This window comes from Wyeomyia smithii, chromosome 1 (assembly GCF_029784165.1).
Source record: "Wyeomyia smithii strain HCP4-BCI-WySm-NY-G18 chromosome 1, ASM2978416v1, whole genome shotgun sequence".
In the NCBI taxonomy this organism is placed as follows: Eukaryota; Metazoa; Arthropoda; class Insecta; order Diptera; family Culicidae; genus Wyeomyia; species Wyeomyia smithii.
In genome coordinates, this window is record NC_073694.1 from 135,152,277 (window position 1) to 135,176,777 (window position 24,501).

Consider the following 24,501-nt stretch of genomic DNA (forward strand, 5'->3'; position numbering starts at 1 on the left):
ACAAGAAGGAGAAAAAAAAGTAAAGGTTAAAGCGAAAGATTGTTTAATAAAGTTAAGATAAATTCAGTTGAAAAGCGAAGTGTTTGTTGGAAAAATTCTAATAAAGTAAGGAAGCGGAGTCAGTGCAGGTTGTTTCTGGCAGGCACCTATCGATTAATAGTTAAAATCAACAAACAACTCTAGTGGACGGAAGGACTGTCTGAGACGATTCGAGAATTAAAGTCGAGAGACATTAAGACTGTGGAATATTCGGACAGAGCACAATTAAAATCCGTACGAACTACAACTACATCGAAAGTTAGGTTAGCACGAGTACAGTCAGTAGGACGAAAACGTGTAACGCTAATCGGTGGTCAATTAAACATCAAATTAAACAATCATAAATCAGGAGTATTTGGAAGTGTTAAAAATACACGAAACACTAATTCGTCGATTGTCAAGGAGGTTTCATTGTTCGGTCCGAACAAAATCAAAGAATTATTTCGGATTGGATTTGCTCTTCGCAGAATGACTTCACGCAATTCCAAGATTGTTGGGGGCCACGACGAGGAGGCCTATTCGGAATGTTTATATTGTAATAAATGCGAGTCGGACGATGTTGACTGGGTTCAATGCAGAACTTGCGAGTGATGGGCTCATTTTTCCTGTGCGGGCGTGGATGAGAGCGTCGTTGAAGTAGAGTGGAAATGTTCGCGATGTGATCGGCCAGTCGATCAACAACTAACCGTTCCAAAAACGTCTAAGACGCGGTCTTAAACTAGAGCCGGATCGAAAAGCGAAGGGGGGTCTGTTCGCGGCAATGGGTCTGTTTCCGAACTGACTGATCAGCAGTTTGAGGAAGAACAATTCGCGCGTGAAAGAGTCTTTGCGAAGCAAATGGAGATTCGGGAAAGTAGATTACGTAGGGAGATGGAATGGAATGCAAAGCAGTTGGAGATGGAAAGGAACATGCGAAAAAGGGAACTCGAGGTGCAACGTATGATGCAGGAAGAAAAGCTCAAGCAGGAACAAGATCTGTTGAACGCGCAGTTAGCAGACGAACAAGCATTTTTAAAGCAGCGGAATGAAATTCGAAGTAAACTGAACAGCAGTCTTCAAAAGGTTAAGTCATATATGAACGAAGAGGGTGCTGTAGGCGGTACGTCGGAACAAACACCTAACAAGGTGACTTCGTGGCTACATAGTCAAAGAAAATCCGTAACAAATAGAACAGCTAATCGCGGGGCCGAGGAAAGAGTTGAAAAGCCGTTAGTAAGGCCATCTTTATCGGTTGCTGAAGATGAAGTGAGTCAGTACGATGATTCCGACAGTGACGGGGATGGAAGACAGGACTCAGACAAGAGTGAGAGCATTGGAAAAAATTCACTGGCGGCAGGCGAATCTCACCGAAGCCAAAGCGGATTTGAGAGTCAAGCTTTCAGGCTGACTCGGGAGCAGATTGCTACCAGGAAGGTGATATCAGGACACTTACCCAAATTCAATGGAGACCCAGAAACATGGCCGTTGTTTATAAGCAGCTTTGAGAATACAACCAGGGCTTGCGGCTATTCGAACATCGAGAATTTAGATCGTCTGCTAAACAGTTTGGGAGGAGAAGCGCTAAATGCTGTCAGAAGCATGTTAGTGCTCCCGGATTCTGTGCCGGAAGTTATTCGAGACCTTCGAAGGTTATTTGGCTAGCCGGAAAAACGGCTAGTTAAACGTCGATTGTCAAGGAGGTTTCATTGTTCGGTCCGAACACAGGTTTTTTAAAATATATTTTTGTTCCCCATTTTTCAAAAGAAAATACAGATTTAAATGTGGCAACCCTGATTGTGACCCCTTCGCCCATCCCTAACGCAGTCCATTTTGTGGAAACACGCAGTTGTTTAATGTTTTTGTAAAGTCGGAAGAAAGATCGGAAGTAGGAAGTCCGACTTCCGAACTTCAGTGTAGCGCTGCCCGCATTAGGGGCACCAGATGTGCAGATTTGTCTGCAAAACGCAGATTATTAGAGTCCGTGTGCAGATTTATATTGATTCGCAGATATGTGCAGATTTTTAATAGTTTCTGCAGATTTTTGTCAGAGTTTCCTTATATTTATGCAGACTTTCTCAAAAAGTGTGCAGATTTTCGCAGACTTTTGCCTGCGTGAGCGATTTTTTTTTTTCAAAACACGGATTGTTTTTTTTTCAGATTTCAAGCAGATTTTTCCGGTTTTCGAGCAGTTGCAGACATTTTTTAAAAGCATCTGGCATAACCCATGCAGTCGTGACTACACTGGGGTCTTTTTTTACGCGGGTCATTTTTATGTGTTTTTTAAACACGATTTTTTTTTTACAATAACGCGCATTATTTTTACGCGATTTGGAAGATTATTTGTACGTGGTATTAAATAAGTTAGGTATAAGTAAATCTAACTTAATCTTTTAAACGCGGTACAATGAACCGCGTAAAAATAGACCCAAGTGTATATCCCGAAAGTATAGACCATTTTACGAACTGACAGGTGTCACTGATCCTGCTGATGATGATGTTGCTTTTACGTGCGTTATGTCAGCGGTTCCGAGCTTTCTGTCAAAATTTCATTCATGAATTGAGTTCAGAAACGTCTCGTAAAATGGTCTATTTAGAGCAAGCCCACCAGTGGCTAAATTGAAGTTTCTAAAGCTAGTTTGGCAACTCCCACCATAACGCGGCAACCGCACCGGGCGTTTCTATGTTGGTTTGGGAAATAGCAATCCCACCTCGGGTAGTAGCGAGTTATTAAATTTAGCAACGCGATAGCAACGTGCCGCATCGTTGCTATTTGATGAATAATGTCAAACTGTTGTTTGTTTTGTTGTGCTCGATAGTAAATGTTCGTAACAATATTATGAAAATAATGAGTGTTTCGAACATAATTGGTCGGCCCCGGAAGACGAAACGCTTCGCCTTGGTTGAACACGTCGTAGGACGCAAGTATCGGCGTGAATAAAAAACTATTTTTCGCATCTAACGCTGTTTTAATCTTCGAAAACAACGTAAGACGAATTCGAAAGCGGCGTTTCCGAAAAAAAAAAACAAATATTGTTAAAACGCTGGATGGCAAACTTTCTTAGCATAGCGGTCAATATTTTACCGTTTTCCAGGCTGAGAGCCACCCCGAATCTTTCCAAAAATCCTTTTCATACTAGCGTATAAAAAGATTTGTTTCGCGAAATCATTTTCTTCGTCACTAAAATCAACCAAATACTCGAGAACAATTTTCGCGTTCTACATTTAAATTTTGTTTGGCTGCAAATTTGCAAATATTAATAGCAAATTGTAGGAATCGAGACAGCACAAAGTACAAAATACAATTAATGACAGTTAGCCAATTTTGAGTATAATAGTTAAATAAATTGGTTATTACTAGATGCTCAGAATTTTTGGGAAATACCACACACACAAACATTTTGCTAATGCTAGCTAGTAACGGTCTTTGGAAATTAGCAACTGCCGGCGTTAAAAAGAAATAGATGAATTGGTAATCCCCAATAGCAACGACCGGTGCGAACATCGGTTGCTATCCAAAATAGCAACGGCCAGCGTTGTGAAAATAGCAACTCAAATGGCAACTCACCGGTGCGCTTGCTCTTAGTAGAGATACTCAGAGAGAGAGAGCGATAAGCGATGAAAAAAACCGCCAATTTTGCAACTAGGTTTCACATATGAGAGGTGCCAGACCTCTTTTCAAAGCGCAATGGTGACTAACTTTTTCATTCGACTCGCATAACTGATGGTAACGGTGGAAATCCTGGGGAATACTGAAGTGCATCACAAAAACCATGAAAATGGTAAATTTAAGGTTAATGTTTAATTTTATATACACTCAGAATATTTTTCACGTTATAATTACCGGAAAAGTTATGTGAATATTTTCCACTGTCATTTTCATGTAGATTTTACGTGATTGTCATTTGAGTTCATTATGAACTGGTGAGATGATTTATCCTGTTTATATTATTCATATGCATTTCATATGAGTTCCACGTAGAATTTAACTACCGGTAAAGTGAAAAGCATTTGATTGTCTGATAGGTTCTACATTTTATACAACGTATAATTTTCAATTGTGGTTTCCCAAATCCCTAACGCAGTCCATTTTGTGGGAACACGCAGTTGTTTAATGTTTTTGTAAAGTCGGAAGAAAGATCGGAAGTAGGAAGTCCGACTTCCGAACTTCAGTGTAGCGCTGCCCGCATTAGGGGCACCAGATGTGCAGATTTGTCTGCAAAACGCAGATTATTAGAGTCCGTGTGCAGATTTATATTGATTCGCAGATATGTGCAGATTTTTGTCAGGGTTTCCTTATATTTATGCAGACTTTCTCAAAAAGTGTGCAGATTTTCGCAGACTTTTGCCTGCGTGAGCGATTTTTTTTCAAAACACGGATTGTTTTTTTTTCAGATTTCAAGCAGATTTTTCCGGTTTTAGAGCAGTTGCAGACATTTTTTAAAAGCATCTGGCATCTCTCGCATAACCAATAACCATAAATGAATGATTATCCATATGGTTTAACGATAACCCATGCAGTCGTGACTACACTGAGGTCTTTTTTTACGCGGGTCATTTTTATGTTTTTTAAACACGATTTTTTTTACAATAACGCGCATTATTTTTACGCGATTTGGAAGATTATTTGTACGTGGTATTAAATAAGTTAGGTATAAGTAAATCTAACTTAATCTTTTAAACGCGGTACAATGAACCGCGTAAAAATAGACCCAAGTGTATATCCCGAAAGTATAGACCATTTTACGAACTGACAGGTGTCACTGAGCCTGCTGATGATGATGTTGCTTTTACGTGCGTTATGTCAGCGGCTCCGAGCTTTCTGTCAAAATTTCATTCATGAATTGAGTTCAGAAACGTCTCGTAAAATGGTCTATTTAGAGCAAACCCACCAGTGGCTAAATTGAAGTTTCTAAAGCTAGTTTGGCAACTCCCGCCATAACGCGGCAACCGCACCGGGCGTTGCTATGTTGGTTTGGGAAATAGCAATCCCACCTCGGGTAGTAGCGAGTTATTAAATTTGGCAACGCGATAGCAACGTGCCGCATCGTTGCTATTTGATGAATAATGTCAAACTGTTGTTTGTTTTGTTGTGCTCGATAGTAAATGTTCGTAACAATATTATGAAAATAATGAGTGTTTCGAACATAATTGGTCGGCCCCGGAAGACGAAACGCTTCGCCTTGGTTGAACACGTCGTAGGACGCAAGTATCGGCGTGAATAAAAAACTATTTTTCGCATCTACAGCTGTTTTAATCTTCGAAAACAACGTAAGACGAATTCGAAAGCGGCGTTTCCGAAAAAAAAAAACAAATATTGTTAAAACGCTGGATGGCAAACTTTCTTAGCATAGCGGTCAATATTTTACCGTTTTCCAGGCTGAGAGCCACCCCGAATCTTTCCAAAAATCCTTTTCATACTAGCGTATAAAAAGATTTGTTTCGCGAAATCATTTTCTTCATCACTAAAATCAACCAAATACTCGAGAACAATTTTCGCGTTCTACATTTAAATTTTGTTTGGCTGCAAATTTGCAAATATTAATAGCAAATTGTAGGAATCGAGACAGCACAAAGTACAAAATACAATTGATGACAGTTAGCCAATTTTGAGTATAATAGTTAAATAAATTGGTTATTACTAGATGCTCAGAATTTTTGGGAAATACCACACACACAAACATTTTGCTAATGCTAGCTAGTAACGGTCTTTTAAATTAGCAACTGCCGGCGTTAAAAAGAAATAGATGAATTGGTAATCCCCAATAGCAACGACCGGTGCGAACATCGGTTGCTACCCAAAATAGCAACGGCCAGCGTTGTGAAAATAGCAACTCAAATGGCAACTCACCGGTGCGCTTGCTCTTAGTAGAGATACTCAGAGAGAAAGAGAGAGAGAGAGAGAGAGAGAGAGAGAGAGAGAGAGAGAGAGAGAGAGAGAGAGCGATAAGCGATGAAAAAAACCGCCAATTTTGCAACTAGGTTTCACATATGAGAGGTGCCAGACCTCTTTTCAAAGCGCAATGGTGACTAACTTTTTCATTCGACTCGCATAACTGATGGTAACGGTGGAAATCCTGGGGAATACTGAAGTGCATCACAAAAACCATGAAAATGGTAAATTTAAGGTTAATGTTTAATTTTATATACACTCAGAATATTTTTCACGTTATAATTACCGGAAAAGTTATGTGAATATTTTCCACTGTCATTTTCATGTAGATTTTACGTGATTGTCATTTGAGTTCATTATGAACTGGTGAGATGATTTATCCTGTTAATATTATTCATATGCATTTCATGTGAGTTTCACGTAGAATTTAACTACCGGTAAAGTGAAAAGCATTTGATTGTCTGATAGGTTCTACATTTTATACAACGTATAATTTTCAATTGTGGTTTCCCAAATTCTTGAGAGACTACGAATAGTTTTCAGAAATTATCCAAATATGTTGCTTGACAAGTCGCACGAGCATGCAAAATCGTCAATTCGTAAATGAATTAAATGACATAAAATCGCTGGCGATAATCACTGTTAGCTGCAACTGATTATGTTCAGGAAACTCCTCGGAATTTGAACTGAATCTGTGTGAAATCTCGATGCCGGATTCTTATGGTTTTTCTAAAGCTCACTTATTGGGAAGTCATCGAGGAATTCCTTTCATGTTCAAAGACAACAACAGACAACAACTTCGCCATTTTGATTTTTGTGTATTTTAGCACGGAGTCTTCACGCGATCTCGTTGCCAATGCTACGTGATAAAACATAGTATACATGTGATTTTCCCGTAGATGTTATGTTTGTCACATGAATCATGCAAAATGACAGAAAATGAATAAGTACAGGAAATTTCACGTAACGATAGACCTATTTACGTACGAATGTGTTAGTGCCACTCATTGAGTAAAATATTTACTAATCACTGTTTTGTTTGCTATGCAATGTTTTTAGCAGCTGAACAAATAATTAGTTGAACACTTATTATAAGTTCTAAACTCGTTTCTGAATAAATTTTTCATTCGTGATCATGAATCGGAAGAAGTTGCTAAACATAACCGACCAAAAATGGTAAAAAGTGAGAAAAAGTCGAAGCAACGCGATGCGATGATTTACAGTTTGGAGGAAACAAAAGCAACTCTACACGGGTTTACACGTTCACTAGTGTGCGTAGGTGAAAAATCACATCTCTATAACGTGAAAAATATTTTGAGTGTACTTTCACCATAATTGACCATTATTTTGTTGACCATACAAAAGGTTTGTGAACCACCAGTTAAAAATCACTGTGATAGAGCAATTTTGCAGCATTCTCAATTCATTGTTTAGCAATAGAACATAAGAAACGCGTGAAAACAAAAACATCTTTTATTGTATCTGATTGCACTACCTCTTAATGTGTTTCTTGCTTGTTTGTTTGTCTCAGGTTTTGACATGTTCGTTTGGCTCACAACATTCTGTCCACATATCTCTCCCTCTGAGTATTGCTAATAATACCCAGTCGTTAAAATACTCACCTTCATTGACGAGTAATGAAAAATACACACAGTTTACGGCTGGGTATTTGTATACGAGCTCGACGTGAAGACCCCTAATATTCAGAATATTCAACTTGGTAATTTTAACTTATTAGATGGTTACTTTTTTGTTGCCGTGTTTTAGTGTGTTTGACAGTTTCGGCCAGAATCATGGTTACTCGTTTTGTCTACAGAAAGAAGAGTTCATTCCAAACCAACCTTTCAAACGTGTCGGACAACTTCTAGAAAAAATTGAATTTGGGAAGTTTAATTTCACGGATACATCGTAGAAAATTGGAGAATATAGCAGTTTAAGAGTAGGAAAAGGTGAAGAAAGAGTAGACCAAAAGAAAAAGTAGCGTTCTGAGGCTTTTTCTGTGAAAATAAGAGCGAAGTAGACAGACGCCATTCTGGTTAAGAAGAAGAAGAAAAGTGAGGTTATGACGGAGATATAAGAAGATCCTCCGGACACCAGAGGAAAAAACGAAAAGCAACGTGAAAAGTTTGAGTACATCATCAGCGATGAAGCTCCTTACCGAGTTTACTTCGAGATGCGAACCAAGCCACAACCCGGAGCAAATGTCAAACGAATCAACAAATTTTCATTGGGTTCGAAGCTATGTAGTGCCCCACTGTACAAAAATCACATAATTGATATGAAGCAGATTGGAAGGAACAAGATCATGGTGGTTTTCAACAGCTACCTCCGGGCAAACTCAATAGTCGACGAAATTAACAAAGAGAAGGATGGAATGTATTCTGCATACATTCCAAAACATGTTGTTTGCATTTCAGGAGTTATCACTGGTATCCCAACAGATATAACGACCGATGAAATCAAAATGGACCTCCAAAGTGAGGCTGAAATTGTAGATGTCTACCGTCTAAATCGATACGTGGATGGAATGAAGCAGCCATCGAACAGAGTTTCAATCACATTTCGAGCAAGCCGTTTGCCAGACAAGGTAAAGTTGTTCTGTTGTCTAAGCAAGGTACAACCATTCGTGCAGAAGGTTGTTTTCTGCAAGAAGTGTTTACGGTACAACCATAATGCGGAAAACTGCAAGGGTTTCCAAAGATGCCAAACGTGCGGTGAACGCCATGAAGATGGACACTACGATGATTGCCAACAACGTATCAAATGTCTACATTGCAAAAAGACACACGCAACCGGCAGCGTCGGCTGCCCAGAGCGACTTCGACAAGAGCAAATAAAATCTATCATGGCGAAGAAGAACTACACTTATATCGAGGCTAGGGATATGGTTTCCTTCACCTCGAACAACATATTCGAACCATTGAACTCACTGCAGGACATGCCAACGTTAGCGGAAACATTAGCGAATGGCAGCAACCTAGAAACACAGTGGCAGCAAACGAACAAACCGAGAGTCCCCATCACACCTGCTATCAAACTGTATACAGACAAGAAGCAAAATCCGCAAAACAAGCGGAAGCGACCAGCAAATACGGAATTATCATCGAAAGAGAAACTACAATCGGAACCTACACCAGGACCATCAATGACAAAAAATGAGAATCAGTTGAACTGGAATCACCAAACAGATGGCGTTGGATTACAGAACACACACAAAGTACAGGAGGTAGAAAAGTGGAAGAGAATGATGCAGGAAAAGAACCAACAAATAGAATTAAGTGTTACGCATAAATATCAACATAAGGCTATGAGCTTCTATTCGGAGCTTATTAATGAAGAAAGTATTAGTGCGGAAATGAAAGAAAAAATAAAGCAAGCAGTGCAAAAGTATTTTCAATTAAACCAAACAATCGCATAGAAACATTCAACTAGAAAGAAGAAGAAGAAAATAACAAATTGCAATGGAGGAAAAAATTAAAATAATACAATGTAATATACAAAGTCTGAATAAACACAAAGAAGAGTTACAGAGAGTGTTGATTGGAGAAGAATATACAATTGCATTGCTATCAGAAACATGGACTCAGGAACCGTACGAGAACAGCTCTCGCTACAGAATTTCGGGATTCCATAAAGTTTTACAATCGAGGGAAGATAATTACGGTGGATCAGCCATCTACCTAAGAAATAGTTTCAATTACAAGAAAATTGAAATCGAAAAAACCTATCGGAAGACACTCAAGCGGTGGCAGTTGTTATTCCGAGTAAAGACATCGTTGTGGCATCAGTGTATATAACTACTCAAATAAAAAATGAAGTTTTCGAAGAAGATGTAACAAAAATATTCGAAGCAATGAAAAGATACAAAAATGTAATAATTGGAGGCGACTGGAACGCACACCATGTTACATGGGGCAACGAAAAGAGTGATAAGAAAGGCTGCATTCTAATGGAGCTGATTACTCTATATAATTGGCTAATTCTGAATAACGGACAAAGCACATTTATACCCATTCAACTAAACCAAAAAAGTACTGCCATAGATGTCTCAATGTGTTCAGCGAATCTATTTGGAGAACTGGACTGGACAGTTCGAGATTTTGGAATAGGCAGCCACCACATGGCGATACAAGTAGTCATGAGAACTAAAGAGACGAGAACACAGGATAAGTGGATTTACAATAGAGCAAAAATTAATAAACAGCTGGCATCACTAGATTCCAGCGAGATACAATCCTGGAAAGACCTCACAGGAAAGGTGAAACGAATATTCAAGGAAAGTAAACAACGAAACAAATATACACCCAAATACTGGTGGACATCAGAAGTGGAAGAGGCCTGGAAAACAAAAACACAAGCTAGAAGAGAATTCAACAAAATAGGCAGCATAGAAAATTTGATCAAGTTAAAGAGAGCATCAGCAGTGTTCAGAAGAAATAAGAAGGAAGAAAAAGAAAAAAAATGGAAAGAGTTCGTTGAACAAATTGGTCCTTGGACTAGCTCAAAAGAACTGTGGATAAAAATAGGCAGACTTACGGGGAAGAAGACATATAGGAAGGAAAACAGTCCACTTTTAGATGACGAGGAATGGGCAGAACAATTTTTGGACCTGCACTTTGGCCAAACGAGCAGAGTGGAAGAAATTAACGCTGGCGGATATCAGGCTAGTTACGACATTTTAGATGAACAAAACTGGAATAGAATCGTTTTGGCCAAAAATGCGAATTCCGCACCGGGTGATGATAGACTGACTTATGGAATGCTAAGACAATTACCACCAGATGTCGTGAAGAAACTACTAATGGACTTCAACAAGCAGTGGCGTAGGGGATACCCTGACGAAAATCTGAAAAGAATAAAAATAGTGGCTATACCGAAAGCAGGAAAGGACCAGGAGAAACTAGAAGGAAAACGACCAATCTCGCTGGTTCCAACTTGTATTAAAGTTGTGAATACAGCAGTCTTAGAAAAACTACAAAGAGTGATAGAAATGAACAATGTACTTCCCTCGAAATCTTTTGGATTTCGTAAGGGGCTATCCACGAATACATTTGTGTCGTATGTTGTCAACAAAATAAAGGCCAACAAAAGAGAGGGCAACCTAACGTGTATATTATTTGTAGACCTGAGCAATGCGTTCTGCAAGGTGAAGGTCGATGCACTAGAAAAGGTTATGCTAGAAAATCGGATACCATCTGAACTAATACATTGGATTATAAACTTTCTTAACAATAGAGAAATAGTTTTTCAAATAAACAACAAAACCTTGACACGAACAGTCAGTGAAGGGCTGCCTCAGGGGGATGTTTTGTCTCCCACACTTTTTAACGTGTACACTGCCAAAATGCACAAAATTCAAGTCGATGGAGTTGAGCTGGTGCAATTCGCGGATGACTTCGGCATTATTGTCACAGCGAAGACGGATGAATTGCTGAAATCAGTTGGACAAACATATCTGGACCTATTCGTGGAAACAGCAACGGACCTTAATCTAACAATCAACCCAGGAAAAACAAAAAGCATTTTATTTCATGGAGGCGAAAAATCTCTAGACTACCACATTGACGGATCAACAGTAGAGACTGTTAGGTCCCATAAATACTTGGGAGTGACGATAGACAGATCTGTAACATTTGGGAAGCACATAAAAGAGCTTAAAGAGAAGGTCAATGAAAGACTCAATATGGTAAAAGTTATCAGTGGATTTAAAAATGGCGGACACCCCGAAACAATGTTGAATATTCACAAAGCGTTGATCCAAAGTACCCTGGAGTATGGATCTACGGTATACAACAATGCAGCCAAAGTTAATCTGAATTCATTAACAGTCATCAATAATCAAAGCCTTCGAAAGGCAACTGGGTGCACAAAAAGTACCCCATTAAATACGCTTCTCGCTGTATCTGGACTGGAACCGCTAAAAATCAGGCACGAGTATATTACGGGTAAAGAAATAGCACGAAACATCGCATATAAAACAGCTGTTGGAGAGCAACTTATTAAAACGACAATCAAAAATTGCTCAGATGCAAACAAGATTAGTTACATGGAAAAAGTTTACATGCAACATTTTCAGCTATTTGACTCCATCATGCAAATTGAAAAAAACTGTCCAAAATACCACGGATTGGAAATCCGTCCCACACTCAAAGGACTTTTGACATCAAAAGAAAACACAAACCCACAGCGGCTTAAGCAACTGGTATTATTCGCTTTCAATGGGACCTATAAAGGACGTAGAAAAATCTTCACTGACGCCTCGAAAGATAACCACTCATGCGGAATTGGTATTTACGTGGAAGGAACTAGCATAAGAGCGACATATCAACTGGCAAACGAAGTGAGTATCACTGGAGCAGAACTAATGGCGATCAAAGTGGCCATGGACGTTATTGCGACGGAAAACTTAGTGAATACAGTTATATATACGGACTCCCGGTCAGCTTGCGAAATTTTGGAGCTAGCAAGAGAACAAGCTGATCGCGAAAAAATACTAGATGAAATATTAGCATCGGCAGCAAGATGGAAAGTATCACTGCAATGGATACCAAGCCATATAGGTATAAAAGGCAACGAAATAGCAGACTATCTAGCCAAAAAAGGAACAACGCATGGTCAACCAATAATAGACAACAGGATATCATACAAGGACGCATTCTGGATTTTGAAGAACAGAAAAAATTTGGTAACGGATGAATGCTACAAGGATTATTCACGGGATAAAGGACAAACATTCTTTCAAATTCAGCAACATTTTAGTTCAAAACCATGGTTTACTAGTCTCAAACTGACAGGTCGCCTTTTAAACCGTTTGATGGCCGGACACGACTTCTCTAAGTATTGGAAACATAAAATGAAGCTAACAGACAACCCGAAATGTGAGAAATGTGACACAATAGAGACAGCAGAACATCAAATATTACATTGTGATATTTATAGTAGAATACGCTCAAAGTATTCTTTCGGCAAAAACAACACACTTATAGAAATTTTTCAAATGAAAAACGTAAACATGATAAAAGAAATTGCGAAATTCGTCAAAGAAGCAGCTCTGGATCTGTAAGAAACTTCAGCCCCTCAGCTGTGGTCAGATGACCGCCAAAAAAATCAGCAGGGCATATAGTCTTGGTAGCTAGCCCGAAATTATGCACTCTGGGTGCAAACAGAAAGAAGAAGAAGAAGAAGAAGAAGAAGAAGAAGAAGAGTTAAAAAGCAGTGTTGTTTACCATTCGGGTTATTCCAGCTAGCTGGCATCCCGCCATGTTTCGAGCACGCTCGTGAAAAGTAACACGGCGAATGAATTAGTTTTAATTCAATTTCATAAGTTGCATGGAAACGTCAAAAAATGAATACCGCATTTGGTGATTCTGTGTAATCTTTACATTGATTTTAGATTAATCTAGAATAACTCATTTTTGAATTTACCACTATAACTCAATTTTGAGTAGCAAGCATGAAAAAACGACACCATTATTTGACACGAGTGAAAAGGCGGCACCATGATTCAACATTTGTGCGCCATTATTTAGCCTTTGCGGCCGTGTTATCTGTTCTTGTGGCTGTTTGAGTGATTCCAAAATATGAGAAAATCGCTGGGAAAGTGGTCACGGACATTTTAAAAAGCTTTAAGGTACACATATAAACTTTTTTTATTATTCATTCTAAAGAACCAAAAGTTTTTAGGTTGTTCGTGTCATCAGGAAAATTGTGGGAGAGTAAAATATCAAGTGATTATGCATCACAAAAAAAGAGCAAAATATACTTAAAAAATAAATATAACTAGGCACCGTTCAGATTTTGTTTGTTTTGTTCTGACTGTTACCGGCACAAACCTCCCTCTCTACGCTAACATCGCATTTCAAACTGAGTGGTTTTCAATTCTTAAAGTGAGTACCTTTAAATTCTGAAAATGGTTAGTTTTAAATTCAAAAATGAATATTTTTCTATTAAAAAATTTGATAGTTTCAAAATCTAAATCTGTGTAGGTTTTAATTTTGAAATTGAGTAGTTTTAAATTCAATAAATCGATAATTTTGTACACATAAACTTAATTTTTTTAAAAACTAAATGAGTTTTATTAAACACAAAAAATGAGTTAAATTGTATACATCATTCTGAATAATAAATACACAGTATTTGCCCATACTATGGTTACACAATTTTGAATAACAACAGAGTTACTCAATTTTCGTGTTGTTCCACTTTTTATGAAAATGAATTGTTTTCTAATCATTTTTGAATTCATTTTAGGGAGCGTGAGGACTAACATCTCAGCGTGTGTGTAAACGAGATAGCATATCACCGCCACTTTTCATACGCATAACATAGCATCTGTCAACGGGGCCCGCAAATTGCGGATCCGCAGTGATGTTAGCTCCTAACGGAGCAAAGCAAATAAGATAGAGATGCCAGCTAGCTGGGTTATTCGCATTGAAAGAGATTTTGAAGGCTGTTCGCACTTACGTGAACACTCATATGCAATTGTCAAAATGTGCGTGATGACAAAAGCAAAAATATTTCCTTCCTTCTTTTTCGCATGCAAAAACCAAACAAATATCAGCAACACCGTCAACGCGAATAGCACAAACAGTTCATAGCTTTGGTTAATTTTTTTTCACTGAATATTCAAACTTTTCAAATTAATCGTAAGAAAAGATATGTTAAAGTTCTGCTGTGTGCGGTATTAAGATTTGTACTGATTTTAGGAAATAATACAATTGGATTTCATAATTGGAATCTGGGTGCCATAGTGCAAAAACCAAGCATACAGTAATGGCTGAGCCAGTAGTGAAGTCCTCGGATCTGCAACAGAAAACAAGCTCTGAAGATGTCGATTTATTTAATAAATCGCCAGTTGATACGGGAAGTGAATCTGAATGTAGAAATAGTTTTATTTGCGGTGTAGTTGAGGGCTTTTACGGCCGCCCGTGGACAACTGAGCAGCGTAAAGACTTATTCAGAAAAATGAAACAATGGGGAATGGACTCTTACGTATACGCTCCAAAAGACGACTACAAGCATCGAGCATATTGGAGAGAATTGTATACAGTAGAAGAGGCAGACCATCTAACAGGCTTGATTACTGCTGCCCACGAACAGAATATTAATTTCTACTATGCTCTTTCACCAGGGTTAGATATAACGTACAGCAATAGTAAGGAAGTTGCGGTTCTCAAACGTAAATTAGACCAAGTATCACAATTTGGTTGCAGAGCATTTGCATTATTATTTGATGACATAGAACCAGAAATGTGTAAATCGGATAAGGAAGTATTTCAAAGTTTTGCTTATGCCCAGGTATCGGTTACAAATGAAATCTACAATCACCTCAATTGCCCTCGTTTTCTGTTCTGCCCCACGCAATACTGCAGTTCAAGGGCAGTTCCTACGGTGAAGCAATCAGAGTATCTAAACACGTTGGGCTCAAAACTTATACAAAAGATTGACGTTATGTGGACTGGTCCAAAAGTTATTTCCAAGTTACTAACTGTAGAATGTATTCAAGAAATTACGGAAGTTTTGAAACGTCCCCCCGTTATTTGGGATAATCTGCATGCCAATGACTATGATCAAAAACGTGTTTTTCTTGGTCCTTATTCAGGTCGCTCACCGGAGTTGATTCCCTTATTACGCGGAGTAGTTACTAATCCTAACTGTGAATTCCATGCTAATGCCATTGCTATTCAGACGCTGGCATTTTGGAGTAAGTGCAGCGCTGATACGAAAATAAGTTCCTCGATATCATCGGATGTGAAATTAGAAACGGAAAACGAGGAAGGAATATGTCAGGAAGACGCTCCAGCTTTTTTGTCGAAGAATGTATATCATCCGAGACTTGCCTTGAAGAACGCAATCGCCAATTGGCTGCCGGAATTTTATCACGAGAAAGAAGCTTGGGGACCTATTTGTAAACCTCAACCTGCCGTCACAAGTGAGTTACTTAAGACCAATATATATTTTGATAACGATTTATTTTTCTTTATTAGTGGTTATGCCCATTATTCCCATCATACCATCAGTGAATACCTGCATGACGTTAACTTCAACCAATACTACAACTACAACGAGTGCAAATCCACTGCCAGTTCCGGAAGTCAATACTACACAATTGCAGCTGTTTGCCGATGTTTGTAGTACTGTTACAAGCACTACAGAAAATGTACCCGCCCCTATAATGAATTCATTGGTATCGGCGACCAAAGTAATTACTAACGAGTCGCTGCCAAACCCCGTAGCTGCAGCAGTTAATAATATGGCAATTCCTGCAACAATTCCAGTTTCCAGTATACCGATGCCAATAATGTGCATTAAGCCGGCATGCGAGACGACTGACTGTGAAGATCTGTCCAGCAAGAAATTGACCATGGTGGAACAGATAAACGAAGTTGCTTGTTCCAGGGATGTTGAACCTCTGGAAGAGGACGCAGTGATAGAAAACGATTTAGAACAAAAACAGTTGGACGAATCGGCTGAAAAACGGAAATCAATTTCTTCCGACATTCCTTTACTGGTTGACGAAGAGTTCAAGGAAGAGCTTGAAGCGGAAGTTAAGAAACTTAAAGAACCCGAAAGTTCTGAATTGCGCATGTTTGACGACGCGGAGGACCGAGGAGATTCTGAAGTTAAAATGTTAGATTTAGAAGATAACGAAATAAAAATGACGGACGCTAGTGAAGGAGAAGAGAAAATGACAGTAAGCGAAGAGGTTGTGGTGAATCAAATAAAAATCAACATTGGAGATGATGATGTTAAAGTTGAAGAAGTGTTCAGCAATAGTAATTTGTGCGCTTCGTCCGCTGGGGTCTGTGCTGAGCCTATGGAATGTGGAAGCAATCTTACTTCGCCTAAACATACGATGAAAACGCACTTCGACGATGTTATGATGTCAGAAACAACATCGGTAATTGCACGCTTATCTTTGATAGTAGTTCTCAATCTTGATTGAAAGTTGGTAGACTTTTCTTTATTTAAAATTTATTGATTTAAAGGATCGTATTACAGAAGCTTCGATGAGCAATTCGTCTCATTTGAAATACATGGTCGAGTCGAGTCTACTCGACTTCTGTAATAGGGCCCATTATGATACAGAATATATAACCAGAAACATATTTGGAGTTTTAAACTTAACATGTCCTCAAAATCATAAACTTCCTTTAAAATATGACACACTAAATATAGAACGCTGAACTAACGAAATAAACCTGTATATTTTCACAGACCTGCTCTGGTGTTATGCAAGTAGAGAGTTCCGATACTTCGTTAACATCGAATGCAGAAATGGTAGACGATAAGTATGCATTATGAAAGTAATTGCAAATTAGTTGTAGTAATTTTGTTCATATTTATGTATTTTTAGAAGCAGCAGCGATAAGGACATAACAACTGCCGACATCATACTACTGTGTGATTTATTTTACCTTCCATTCGAACATGGAAGTAAAGCTTTACAACTGCTATCAGAATTTTACTGGCTCAAAACTAACGCAAGTGTTCTTTGCAAGCGTAATCGAAAACACTTAACAGACGCAACCACCATAGCTGTTTCTACTAGAGGCTCGCATCCGGATCCCCGGAGTGGTGAATGCTGTCAAGTGAATGGTGCAGTTTCTCCTTCTGCAGAAATTAAACACGGTTGTAATAGGAGCGAAGTACAGGAATGGTTGCGCCGGTCCGAATCGTTCGAAAACTTATGTCAAAGTATTTTCCAAATGGCTCGAAAAATAGCACGATGTCCAAACAAAGAGCTGTGCTACGATTTGTTTTCTTACGTGTGGGACATTGCAGCTGTTTTGTCTCTGCTTAGTGCATTCGTTAAATGGCTTGCACTAGGTCATTTTCCAAGCAATATCAATTCATACACGCAAGGTGGATATACATGTAAGTTAAAAAAAAAACACTACGTTATTTAAAAGCTTTAGAGTGTAGGACTTTGTTGAAAACTATACTCTTGAGTGTTTTCAACCAAAATAACCTGGACACGTAGGAATTCAATAGATTTTTTTGGAATAAACTTCGCACACGTATTTGGCTTGCACGATCGATACTTTTTAGAATGCCCTAAGAAGGACTAAGAAGGCAGACACCTATAGTACTATTATAGATCAGAAACCTTTGGTTGTACGGAAATCTGTTTAAGAGTAGATTATAGTGAAATAATAACGCTTTACAAACAAAATACACACTGTTAAAACATTTAAAAAAAAAAAACAACACAAAACTTTTTCATATTTTGTGTGGAAATGAAATTAAACATAGTTTGCAGTTGAAATCGAAGTGAAAATTTAGGCAAGTGGAAAAACATAGATTTTTATAAGAAAAATCAGTCACAAAACCCCGGCTGTGGTTTTAAATATTTTGCTAGGATACAGTTTGCAGTTCACGCGAAACATAATCCACGAGTTTACGCTTTGAGTGGAGTGAATGTTGACCGGAATTATCAGAGTATAAACACATAGCAAAGTCAACTCTTCGCTGGTTGTGTGTGCATGCCTGAGAAAGTAAACTTAGGTGAAAGAGAAACCAACCATGACCTTCAATTTCGCTGGATCGAATTACCTCATAATTCATAGCAGTTTTTTTGTTGCTACGAAAACAGTTTTGTTTTTCTCTTATTCTCTAAAATCTGTTAAGCGGCATTCCTAACCTTTGTTACGAATCTTGAGTACTTTGAACTTTGTGACTGCTATGCTTTTTTGAAATAGCTTAATGCTTGGTTGTCGCGTGTTTGCATATTTTTCGCTATTAATACAGATTCATATATGTATACCTACTACCATTTTTCACCAACATCGAGAATCTGATCACTCTTCAATAGGACGCAATTCTTGTGATAGAACCTGCTAAGTGCCAATATATAATATCGTTGGTTTCGTGTAACACTGGCACAACTCAAAAATCATAGTTTCGAGAAAAACGCGTTTGAAAATTTGCGTCGAAATTCTATTTTCCGATTTTCAAGAAAACTTTGAAGTTTAAGATTACCAATCCTCACTTAACACTTTTAGGTCTATTATGCACATATTACGAGCACGTTGTCCAAGTTAAAACATTATTTTTACTAACTTTATGGAAAAATTTCGATTTGTGCAGCAAAGGCACTTCTTCTCATAACTCTGGATTTTTTGGGATTTTCGAAACGAGGTTTCGTGGTATGAAACTTAACTATACACTAAGGTCGCTTTTTACGCGGTTTTTTTACGCGATTTTTTTTTTACGCGGATCCCGGAATTTACGCGATTTTTTACGCGGATTCCGGAATTTACGCGTTTTTTCACGTGAATTCCGGAATTTACGCGGTTTATTTTACGCGGATTCCGGAATTTACGCGGTATTTTTTTTGCGCGGATTTCGGTTTCCCTTTACTCGGAATGCAGAACTAATGCTGTTTTTTTTACGCGGATTCCGGAATTTTCGCGTTTTTTTTACGCGGATTCCGGAATTTACGCGTTTTTTTACGCGGATCCCGGAATTTACGCGGATTCCGGAATTTACGCGGTTTTTTTTACGCGGCATGTATTCCCCGCGTAAAAAGCGACTTTAGTGTATTTCACATCGTTTGCCATCAATAACTCAAACATGCAAAATTTTGAGTTGTGCCAGTGTTGCAAGAAGCCGACGATATGCCGTGTTCGTTTTTGCGACTATGTTACACCGTTTACTTATCAGGAAAAGGGTTATAATCTTACAACTAACTAAATTGCTAATTTATTGACTATAGAAACAGCTAATCGTAGCAAATCACAGGGTGGCCACTCTACCGGGAAAAACGGGAAAAAGCTGGGAATTCCAAATCACCGGGAAAAAAAGACGGGATAACCGGGAAATTAGGCTTTTCGCCGGGAAAATCGAGATCCTGCATGTCTGCCGTTTCATTTGTTCAACAATTTCTGACGAAATGTCAACGTAAAATTCTGTAATTTTCTTTGCATAATGATCTCATTGGCTTGATTCTGTCAGTTATGGAAAAGCTGTTTGTTGGTTTCAGATAAAGTCAGCAACCGCTTCGTAGCAAGATCTGCGTTGAATAAAATCAAGCTTGATCAGGGAAATAAAAAAAAAACATTTAAAAACTTGTGGACTCAAGCAAAAATTATTTTTAAAAAAAGGAGCTCATAGTTATCGAATTTATGAAAAACTGTCATTATTTTGTTCAGAAATACATCCAAATTGCTTTTTACACAGTTTTTGCTGTGATTTTTGACACGTTTTTTACGGCGAATTTCGGGATTATTGTGGTCTATCATTCGGATTTCCAGAAAAAGTCGCGTTCTATTCTTATTTGTTTTAAATAATATTTTTTTCATGTTCGGGTCTGAGAAAATCTCTCATACATGCCATTGGCCCCAGCTCGAAAACTTTGTAAGTCCCAGAATCGATGTTTCTCGAAAAAAAAATTGGTTTGAGATGACAGACCTCGTGCATTTCTAAGACGTTTGTCATAAAAAAATAACAGTTGCATGTGCAATTTTGGATTGGTTATTTTAAGGCTCTTCTTCCCTAAGTCTGAGATTAAATTATGCATGAGGACTTTTTTGAGAAGACAAAACTTTTAAGCCCTAACGCAAAACGAAGTTCGATGGTTAAATTCATTGACACTCTAAAACAGAGGCATTGCAAACTCAAAACCAGGTTTACAGAGAGTAAAAGCAGGACTCAAGAAAGCACGAGAAGGCGAAGATTGTCAACGACTTGGACATAAAAAGGGCAAAAATTGTGCAAGAGGTCTCTAAAGCGAAGAAGAAGAAATATTTTTCATTATTTCATATCACTATTTGGCAAGGATGAATGAACACGTGAACACGGCAAGGACATAAATGAACACGTGAAAATTAAATAAATTTCATCGGGAAAACCGGGAAAAACCGGGAAATCGAAAATCGATTTTGAGTGGCCACCCTGAATTCAGGATTGCAACGGTTTTTATCGAAAATTGGAAATAGTTTTATTTAGCATGGCTTGAACGACCGAAATTACCTTTGTGAATTTTGAACCTTATGATTTTTCAGTTTTTCGTAAGTTTTTTCCCGTAATTTTAGAAAAGATGAGTCATATGGAACGTTACTTATTGTTGCATAAAGTGGCGAGGGGGCTCGAAATCTACATTTTTCGTGTTACGTAGTTTGTATACGGCGTCTGATTAACGAGAAAGGTACACTTTTATAAGTAATTTCAATTTGTCAAACTGAAATTGATTAAATATTAAAAACGAATGCTTTCACAAAGCCTTATGGTTTAAAATGAGCACGAGAAACATTTTTGGTTTTATTCGAAATTTGGTGTTTATTTAAAATTTTGTTCGTTCATAACAAAATTTTATCTCAGTGCATTTTATTCACATAGAATTATTAGTTCTCTATAACTTATTCCTAAATGATTTTTCGTTAAAGGTTTCTTAGATGCAATGGTTTGAATAAAGTGTATTCTAGACTACATTTGGCTCTTGAGCACACCAGATCAATACTGGGTCAGAATCAAGCGAATAAAGAAGGGTTTGGCAGCAGTTAGGTTGGCTACAGGTCGAAACTAGGTGTGCTGGTAGTAATTCACTTTATGTAGGAGCTACCACGTGGCTGATTTCAAATTTTCAAAGGCACAACAGTCGGAAATAATTAATGCGTCACCTAAATGTTCCCATCACCCTAATGTTCTTATCACCCCAAACAAACACGAGAATCTGGTCATTTGTAGCTCCTACACCCTTCCGCCTTAAAATATTGATTTACTAACAATACAATTAGGTATAGATTATAGCCTTGATAACAATTCATCAGTGTAGTTCTATTTTACAGGGTTCAGTAAAGGCTGGAAGGAGACCTTCATGTCCGGAGATCAAGAACCATGGGTTTTTCGTGGCGGACTAGTAGCAGACTTGCAACGCCTTATCCCACTTGATGCAGGCAATGACTTGTTTTTATATAAACTGCCCGAAACGTCCGCCGTAAATTTGTACACCATTCGCCCCTATGTACACTCTGACGAGGAAAGTGTTTACGCAGTGTGCCAGCGTACTATGAAGGATGGTGATGATTCGAATGACAAACTGCCTGACGGGTTTAGAAATGTTTTAGGGGATCGGTACGTAGGGCCATTTTTAACCCTTGCTCCTCAATTTTGCATGGTGATCGAGGATAATAACCTTGGTGTAATTGGATACGCATGTGCAGCCCTGGATACAAAGACATTTATTCGTAATCTTGAGCTTTGCTGGATACCCGAGATGTGTATAAAGTATCCAGTATCAATGGTAGAAGATGTTGCAAACCAGAAAAAAGATACCGTCAAAGCAGCTCAAACCACATTATCACAGATGGTTCGCAATAGTATTATGTACTTCAATAACTTCAGTAGTGAATACCCTGTAAGTGTCATCAACTCGCATCCATCAGTTATGTGCTGTCGAATACTCAAATCTCATCTGGCAGAAGACGAAACAATTTGCAAACGCGTTGTGACTGTTTTATTGGCAGCGTTGCGTTCAAATGGACCCTCTTTTGGTGTACACGTTTGCATTAACCGATCTGATCGGTTTCTTTATCAATTCTATTCAAAGCTGGGCTTTGTTGAAATCTACAGAGATGAGAGTGATTCCAATATGTATTTGGGAAGAAATTTTTGATAGCCGCATTTCTTACTCCGTTTTTTTATTATACTACAGTCATTGACAAGAGAAACGAAATTTCAACTATACTATCAGCAAGTATGAGCAGCTTAGTATAAATTGCTTATACTTGTCATTTCACGTGGTCATGTAATAATTTGGAATAGTTAAAAAAAAATAAATATTTAATTTTATTAAAACAGGTTTAGTTTTTGCAAATACTATAAAAAATATGGTTATGATAGATAAATAAAATATCACAAATATCCTTTGAGAGTAACATGCATGAATTATCTAATTCCAATAAGCCAAGCGAGATATCAAAATGCGGCAAAGGATATCCATATAAACAATAAATAGTCGGGGTGCAACCAAACCGTGCCAAGCGCCAAAATCATTTTTCTATTAACATTTGAGCCGTGGCGGAACAAAGTGGTCTATGTGCCATCGAGCAAATTTGTGAGGAGAAGCAATTTTCGAAAAATCTCTGAATAAAATTCTGTTAAAAGGATTCTTTCAAACAAAATGTTCTAAAATGAAGGTTATGAAGTGATTTAACATGTGAATTCATAAAATTACAATTTTTTTTGCGAAATAAGTGATTTCCCCATACCAATGTACATAGACCACTCTGAATTCATATATATTTCACTGGAATCCTCGAATCGTTTCGGAACAGAGTGATCTATGTACATAAACATAAATAAAAATGACGTTAACTCGTATAAAATGGCTGGCGTCACATGCTATATGATGTACATGGCATGTCACATGTAACATGTGACGTGTAACATTACATGTAACACAACATGTTACATATTACTTGATATTTGACATATTACATTTTTCGTGTTACATTACGTGTAACATGTTACAAATCACGTGTAACATGTTACAGGACAAGTGACAAGTTACATATTACATATTAATTTGTTACATGTCACATGATGGTATTACCTCGATTTATGTACATAGACCACTCTGTTCCGAAACAAAATGGCCATTCTGTTTCAGACGAAATTTCAACATGGTATAAATCAGCTTTAAAGTTCGATTTTTCGAAATTTTTCTAGTCTCCTAACTTCAGCTTCTTGAGTAGATGCGATGTATGTAAAAAATCATTTTTGAAAAAAATGGTCTTTAGACCACTCTGTTCCGCAACGGCTCATTTAAAGTTTAACCACCCACAAATCGTCCATATATTTTTTTGAACCTCACCTTACCAGTCAGTTCTAGGCCGAAGTGTCCCTTGCTGTTCGAAGAAGTCGTCTCCATTCAATTCGATCCATGGCCGCAGCTCGCAAGCCATGTCGTCTGCAGAGGCTCCGCATGTCGTCTTTCACTTGATCGAGCCACCTTGCTCGCTGTGCGCCTCTTCGCCTCGCTCCAGTCGGGCCGTTATCAAGAACCATTTTCATAGGGTTGTCGTCCGTAGTCTCCCGATTTTCGCCGTTAGAACGATAAGTGGTTCTCCCAGCAGCTGATGCAACTCGTGGTTCATCCGCCTCCGCCATGATCCGTCTTCCATCTGCACTCCACCCCAGATGGTACGTAGCACCTTCCGCTCGAAAACCCCGCGTTGGTCCTCCACGAGCATGGTCCAACATTTGTTACAAGAATTAGACAAGAAGTTCTTGATCTAACACTTTGCAGCTCGAAATTATCCGGTATGATTGGGAATTGGCACGTGTCAGATGAACAATCATTATCGGATCATAAGCAGATTATGTTTGACTATGTTTCAGGGGAACTCGTTACTGAAACATTCAGGGACCCTAGAAAAACTAATTGGGATAGCTATAATTCCACACTTCAAAACAAGAATTTTCTCTCAGTGGACATCTCTTCCACCGAGCAGCTTGAATCTGTTTCCTCAACTTTTATAGCGAATATAACGGAAGCCTTCGAAGAATGTTGTCCGCTGAAACGGAAAACTTCTAGCAGGGACGTATCTTGGTGGAACAATAAACTTGAAAAGCTTAGAAAATCATCCAGA

General features: G+C 38.2%; 1 protein-coding gene across 1 annotated transcript; it reads left to right on the forward strand.

Moving 5' to 3' along the window:
• The first annotated feature begins 14,320 nt into the window (after window positions 1-14,320).
• Window positions 14,321-22,708, forward strand: LOC129717444 (protein O-GlcNAcase). Its single transcript, XM_055667336.1, has 6 exons — window positions 14,321-14,553; window positions 14,614-15,839; window positions 15,895-16,808; window positions 17,126-17,199; window positions 17,265-17,785; window positions 21,697-22,708. The coding sequence occupies exons 2-6, from the start codon at window positions 14,681-14,683 to the stop codon at window positions 22,521-22,523; spliced, it is 3,495 nt and encodes a 1,164-aa protein (XP_055523311.1). The 5' UTR covers window positions 14,321-14,553; window positions 14,614-14,680; the 3' UTR covers window positions 22,524-22,708.
• Window positions 22,709-24,501: the final 1,793 nt, after the last annotated feature.

Coding starts and splice junctions, on each gene's coding strand:
- LOC129717444 (XM_055667336.1), top strand. CDS start 14,681: ATGGCTGAGCCAGTAGTGAAGTCCTCGGATCTGCAACAGAAAACAAGC. Junction 16,809..17,125: donor TGATGTCAGAAACAACATCG/GTAATTGCACGC, acceptor ATATTTTCACAG/ACCTGCTCTGGTGTTATGCA. Junction 17,786..21,696: donor CACGCAAGGTGGATATACAT/GTAAGTTAAAAA, acceptor TCTATTTTACAG/GGTTCAGTAAAGGCTGGAAG.